The following is a 7,439-nucleotide window of genomic DNA, read 5'->3' on the forward strand; positions in this document are numbered from 1 at the left end:
TATCCATTCATTCTGTGGCCTTAACAGGTGTTCTTGACGAGCCCCTGTCTGTATGCATAGGCATCAGCTCTACACTTTGTTGTTGTTGTTTATTTGGTACATAATTCATAAGCTTTGCGATATAGAGAGGAGAGACTGACTGTGCCAACCATGTACTACATTGTTCTGTGTGCGTTGCACATTCTGGTCAATTGAGTCCCTTAACAGAACGCACCAGAGGAAATTAATAGTGTTTAGACGACTCTCTTGAGCACATGTACAGTTATACATACACACATGCATATACACTCGGACACACGCGCGCACACGCACACGCACACACACACACACACACACACACACACACACACACACACACACACACACACACACACACACACACACACACACACACACACACACACACAGAGTGCTGGGTTGCCATCTGTGAGTGCTGCATCAGTTGGCCAACACTCAGCTGGCAGGCTGATCAGACAAAGTGCCCAATATGCTCCCTAATGGCCCCAGTCAGATGAATGGGATTTTACTCCTCCTCCTCCTCTCACACCCTCTCTCTCTGTCTCTCTCTCTCACTCTCCCCTCCTTGCTACTTAGTTTTATTATCTTTCCCGTCTCCCTATGTGCCCTATGGACCCTTGCAGGACGATGTACAAATAAAGTTGTGCAGTTGTGCCATTTAGGCCTGACGTCGAAATACAAACAACGTTCGCTCTGAAAGAATATATATTCAAAGATGTGTGCCGCATCACTTGTGCCGCATCACTGGTTTGCTGCCGCCACATGGACGCTAGAGAAAACACTTATTTTGGCTGGCTCCGCTTATAGACCACTTGCTTAGACCACTGATTTGTTTTTACATCATACAAACAATGAGCCTCGCCACTTTCTCACAATGTGGCAGCGATATACTGGTGTGTATTCAGCTGAAGGATAATGCGATGATTCTGTGTCGGAAATAAAGTCATTGAAGATGTAAAAAAACAACCACATGGGTGGCCTCTCATGGGCGGTCTGTGATTGGAGCCGTGGGGTCTGCGGTGATCGAGGTCGACGACGTGTGTGGAAAAGCAGCACTGATCAAACAAACAACAGCATCTCCGCCATGTGTTCTTCTCCGAGGGGGTGACGCAGATTAGAAGATGGACCGCGCGGGAGGGATAATGACAAAACCGGCACGACACAAATAGCCTCCGAGAGCCCCCCCGACGATGGAGAGGGGAGACGAACGCCGAGCGCCATCGCGGGACAGCAGGAAAACAACCGGGGAAACAGCAGAGTCAACTAATCAAAGAGGTAATGTTTCAGTCGGTAAACAATATCAAGACAAGGAACTACAACCTAGACGCGTCAAAAGTTGTGTTTTCGTTTCTTGTTCCATGTTTTAGTAATATATATATATATATATAACATCTTCGTCTCGTTCGCTTTTTAACGATGTTGTTCTCATTTCGCTCTCCGGGCGGGGGTCGCGCTCGCGGCGGCCGGGGGGGTGTCCCTGTATAGCTCATTTGCTCTCGGGGTCGCGGGTGGGCCGCATCTTCATCTCGGAGAACTTGAGGGAGTACTGCCAGCCGGTCCAGGAGGACCACTCGATGCCGTCTGCGTAGGAGGTGTGCTGGCCGCGCAGGTACTGGCCGTTCAGGTTGGACGTGTGGCAGTTGCGGTACCACCAGGCGCCGTGGTAGAAGGCGGCGCAGTTGTTCTCCGAGTGGTCGTTGTCCTTGTCCTTGGTGGTGAACTTCATGCCGTTGTGCTTCAGCAGGGCGTCCCCTGCAAGGAGGGCACAGAGAGGACAGAGGTCAGGTGGGTGGGTGGGTGGCAGTGTTGTTTTTGACAGCAGTATTTTGATTTTCAGTCAAAGTCAAAGTTTTCGTTTAGTTTTCGTCACATTTTAGTCACCTGGAATGTTTAAGTGTTAGTCTAGTCGACTAAATGTCGTAACACACACGCACACGCACACGCACGCACGCACGCACGCACGCACGCACGCACGCACGCACGCACGCACGCACGCACGCACGCACGCACGCACGCACACACGCACACACACACACACACACACACACACACACACACACACACACACACACACACACACACACACACACACACACACACACACACACACACAGTGTGCGGTCATAAAATGAGTAAGGAAAAAGTTTAGGAAGAGAAAAGGAGAGGAAAAGAGATGAGCCAAATAATTAGTTAGAGATTAAAACGATAATTAAAAGATTAAAAAAGAATCCCTCTGAGAATAACATGCATATAGCCTCTCCCTGCTTTTGGCCTTAATTCAAGCAAGCCAATATCTTTCTTCAAGAGAATTTAGCTTCTTCAGATAATAGAAACCGAGAACTAATCAGTAGACAGCTCCACACAACGCTTCTGTGATTTATTGCCAAATAGCAGAGCGATCCCACAATCAATCAGTCCCAGAAATTTAGGAGACGAGAGAGAGAGAAAATTAAAAGGTGTCTCTACAGAACGTCAATCATCATCATTATCAAAAGCAAGGGGTCATAATGGCTTGTAGTCCATTCATCAAATTATTATCGTTCTGCTTTTTAATATCACCTCCCTAATGATGCCATTATTAGGATGTATGTGTCTCTTGACGCACTGAAAACTAGAAGGTGGAGTCCCTATTTGAACCACCTGCTAGAAGCAATAATATGTCAAAATTTGAATGACCGTATTCAGACAGCCAGCAATGAGTAAAACTCTCCCCAAAAAAAAGTAGTCTCTGTGACACATCTAGGGGCCACAATCTGCATTCAAAGATGTTCCTAGAAGCTTTGTCATTGGTCGAAGAAAAAAAAAACCCGGAAAATCTTTGAATGCAAATTGCGGCCCCTAGATGAGTCACAGAGATACAAGAGTGTTTTACTCATTGCTGGCTGTCTGAATACCAACACATAAATACAATGAAAATAAATATTATTATTATGGCTTATAGCAGCTTTAAACCATCCATCTGACAGTGGTTCCCAAACTGTTTAGACCCAAAAGAGACATTAAACGTTTGCTCGAAAATAAGCAGAAGTTTGTAGATCTGCAATTTTCACTACTTCTTAAACTTCTTTCTTTTTTTAAATTTCATTTGGGATTTTATTCATGAACTACACCAAATGTCTTTGACCAAAAAAATAGCCAATCTATAAAGCTCACAACACGGTGCAAGATCGGTTATTTTCGGCAAATACGTTCCCCACAGAATATAGGAAAGCTGGGGTTCCAGCGGTTAAAATAACAACTCTCGTTGGTGAGAGTATGGCCTGCGAAAACAACACTGGCTTTATAATGTTCCACAATAGAGCGTCGCAGTCCCGCCCCCTCGAGAGACCCGGAAAAGAAATCCCCGTTCATTTTCCTCATAGACTTTTCAGAAAGTATTTATTTAAAGACGTTTACGCCGCGGACAAAGCCAACTCTTGTTGTGACAAATCATGACAATAAACACAATGTTTTGGGCCAAACAAAGAATTAGAAAGTAGAAAAAAACTGCAGGTTACAACACTTTTTTTGTTGTTTTTCTTCTTTGTAATTATTTGTTTGGTCCAAAATATTGTGTTTGTTGTCATGATTTGTCACGACTCGGGTTGGCTTTGTACGACGCTTATAAGGTCTTTAAATAAATACTTTTTGAAATGTCTATGGGAAAAATGCATTGTGCAACTGATCACCTCTCTCTCTAAGAGAGGTGTGTGTAACTGTGTAACCTTTGCATTGAGAAAGGTACACAGTATTATCCCATTAAGACCTGAGGCAGATTATACAAATTCTTCTTCTGAATCCAAAAATAGTTGGTTCTCAAACCTTTTCATGTCAAGGACACCCAAAATATATATCCTATGGTTGGCCATGGACCTGCATCTCAAAAGAATTTGTTCAGGGACCCCCAGAAGCAAAGATGTGAGTTTGCTTAAACTATATATATATATATATATATATATATATATATATATATATATATACACATGGTAAATGGTGCATTTATATAGCGCCTTTATCCAAGGCGCTTTACATAGATTGTGCATTACATTCACCCATTCACACACCGATGGCGGCGGAAAGCATGCAAGGCACCAACCTGCACATCAGGAGCAATTAGGGGTTCAGAGTCTTGCTCAAGGACACTTCGTCACTAACTCTGGGGGAGCCCGGGTTCAAACTGGCAACCTTGCGGTTGCCATCCGGCCACTCTACCCCTGAGCCACCACCGCCGCTATATATATATTATATATATATTAAAATAATATGTTCAAAGATCTACAAGCTCATAGTTCGGCACGAGCTTGTATTGTATTGTATATCTGCTATTTGAATAGCCAAAGTATAAAATAAAGTGGTCCAATATAGCTAAAATCTAAAATGGACACTTTCCAGGTTTTAAATGGGTTAACAGTTTGACGGCCGCTAATTGTTTAATCCAGTGTTCCACCTCGCGTAAAACGTGTTTAATTCGCCGTTTTAAAATAATTAAAAAGAAACAGCGGATTTATCCGGGACCTGATGACGAGGCCGTCGCGTTATGATGACGAAACCGTAAATCAAGTCATCATCTGGGCTGCTAGGGCTTCTGGGAAATTGAGCTCAATGTAAGTGGACGGGGGGTTTGTTTGGACTACAATGCCTCATGGAGGCGGATCCTGTAGCACATTGTAATGGCCGCTGGTGTTGATGATCATAACATGCCGACGGACCATTTTTCGTCGTTGAAAGCTGCAAATACTTCAGCGTTTGCTCTAAAGGTAATAAAACAATCTCGGCAGCGTAGAATATTTGATTAAATAGCGGGTAACGCGTTTTATGGAGTCAAACTGTTAAATGTATGCAAGTACACCACCAAACGTTTATGCCTATACGCCTCTGGTAATGTCACTGTCACATTATGACACACATGAGATGGACAGGTACAGTTTAGCTGGTGTCATACATGCAGCACAATAAATATAAGGCTGAACACCTTCGTCTTCGGTGGAGAAGCTTATGTCAACATCAGCCGTCTTGTTTCTTGCAGGTAATTTGCATTCGTTTAGCATCTAATTGTAATGTGACAAATGATTTCCCCACTGGGTATAACCCTTGAAGAGCGAAGCAGACATAAAGCGGCAATTCTTTGTGACGATATTGCAAGAGATCTCAAACCGCTGAGTGGTACAGTATGTTCCTGCGCACTCACCTCCCAACTCCCTATTTCAATGGATTCATAACGTGACTCTTTTTGATACTGAGACTGCAAGACTAACTGTTCAGGAGGAGGAAAATTGAAAATCCAAAATGAGTTATTAGCACAGGCGGACTCTTCAGAGCATGCCTGAAATAAATGTCAGATCTGAAATCGACATGTAAATATGCTTAAACATGGTGTAATGTTAGAGTCTACCGAAAGTGAACCTTTCAAGCCTGTTTTCTCAACTCGCTGTTTTCTGCAAGTCATTACTAAGGCCAAACGGAATCTGCGGGTTTTTTTCTGTTTTTCTGCGGTGACTCCGGAGGAAAATCTGCGGGATTCTGCGGAGTGTTTTTTTTTTCTTTGAAGGTTTTAGACAGTTATCCAGGACTATAATCAATGTGTTTAGAGCAAAAATAACTCTAAATATGCCAAATAAACCTTAAAGTACCACAACAAAGTAATTAAGATCTACCGTAAATCCTCATTTATAATCCGGGGCTTTTATTTGTCCTAACCGATTCTGATACCGGGCTTTTATTGGAAGGAGGCAGCTATAAGAAGGAGGCCTATATTTCTACTTTTCAAACAGATCATAATGAATAAATCACATTTTGGGTCTGTTAGACAGTTAGCACCCTGTAAAATGTACTGGACTCATTTATTGAAACCAAGTCCTCATAAAATATTAAAAAGTGCAGTTGCATGGTGCTCACTGGTCATTTTAACGTTTTTTTATAACAATATTGGCATATTGCCTATGGCAAATACCATAATAAAATCAACATCCATTTTAAACTATGATTCCCTGCTTTCATATGACATGAAAAGAAATCCAATGGCAGTCCCTCAGTCAAATCTGGTCCTATACTATCCTATTTATTATTATTCAAATAGGCTATGGTATGGTATGTATGATGTATCTATGCCTACAGTTAGGCTAATGACAAGTTCAGATGCAAATACTAATAACATAAAATGTAAAATAAAAAATGTATGGTAGGCCATTTCCTATAATATCAAAGCAGCTAATATGAACAGTGCAACACTGCAGTGATCCAACTATTGCAACTTCAACGGGGGAGAGAGAGTCGCGTTAGAGAGTTGCGTTAGAGAGAGAGAGAGACGCGCGCGCGAGAGAGAGAGAGATACGCAGAGAGAGAGAGAGGAGGGGGGTCGCGTTAGCAACAGGCTAGGCTCACAGCATATCGGTACGTTCGTTCTATAAGGCTAGATCGGCTACCGTCTGGGGGGCTGCTAAGCCCCCAAACGGTAGCGATCTACCCTTTAATAGAACAAACGTACGGGTACATTCGTTGCATGAAGCGTAGATCTGTGAGCTCGCAGCACGTCATGCCACAAACAGAAACAGCTCTCACTCTCCCTCCCTCAGTTAGACTGTGCTCTCGTTGTCCGTGGCCATGAAAAGTGCTTGCGTTCTCTCCCGAAGTTTGTTTGTTGCGTTGTGCACGAGCGCGAGCAATATGCGACCACCGGCATTTGGACACTAGTGACAGCCAGCCATGCAGTCAGGGCAGCGAAGGTAACAGATACGGCACTTGAAAAAAAAAGACTTCCGACAGCTTTTGAAGTTTTGATATAAAGCTATATTAAATATTCTCGTCCAGAGCCTCCAACATATTAGTCAGCAGTAGAGAATGAGGGGAGGAGGGAGGGGCGGGATGCATCCACTGGTTAATATTATGCTGGCCTGGGTAAAGTAAACTACAACATGAACGGGTTAAATTTCCGCGGAAAATCTGCGGCGTTTTCATCGGAACACCGCGGCCGCGTATTCCGTTCGGGCCTGCTCATTACTCTATAAGCCATGCATATCTCCAAAACTGGTGGGTCTAACTGAACAACCCATATGTCAATTTGAAGCTAAGATTCCCTGCTTTCATATGACATGAGAAAAATAATAATAATAATAATCAATGACTGAGCCTTGGTCAGAAATGGGCAAGGCCACCAGACCCGGTGCGCCTCCGTCATGGTCACAAAAAGCAAGCGCTCCCTAATGTGTCAGTAGTTTCACTTCCGTGTTTCCTCGTATGTCTGATTATCATATATTGGCTCTAGTCCAAGCTTCTGATCACGGACATATTCTTGATTAGGCTAATAACATTCGAAGCGCGTGTCTATTTGCCTCTCTCTCTCTCTCTCTCTCTCTCTCTCTCTCTCTCTCTCTCTCTCTCTCTCTCTCTCTCTCTCTCTCTCTCTCTCTCTGTCTGTTGTTGACTAGGCGCCAGATGATGGCTAA

The 7,439-nt window shown here is 43.5% G+C and overlaps 1 protein-coding gene across 1 annotated transcript in view; it reads right to left on the bottom strand.

Annotated features, from left to right (window-relative positions):
- Positions 1–1,504: 1,504 nt before the first annotated feature.
- The window catches only part of fibcd1b (fibrinogen C domain containing 1b), a gene marked incomplete at both ends in the record, with an annotated part of 343,932 nt that continues 337,997 nt past the window's right edge, over positions 1,505–7,439 (bottom strand). Inside the window, one exon of the mRNA XM_079524855.1 lies at positions 1,505–1,770. Coding sequence (XP_079380981.1) covers positions 1,505–1,770 — 266 coding nt within the window. The remainder of the gene's footprint in view (positions 1,771–7,439) is intronic.

Source organism: Electrona antarctica (assembly GCF_951216825.1).
Source record: "Electrona antarctica genome assembly, chromosome: 16".
Lineage (NCBI taxonomy): Eukaryota > Metazoa > Chordata > Actinopteri > Myctophiformes > Myctophidae > Electrona > Electrona antarctica.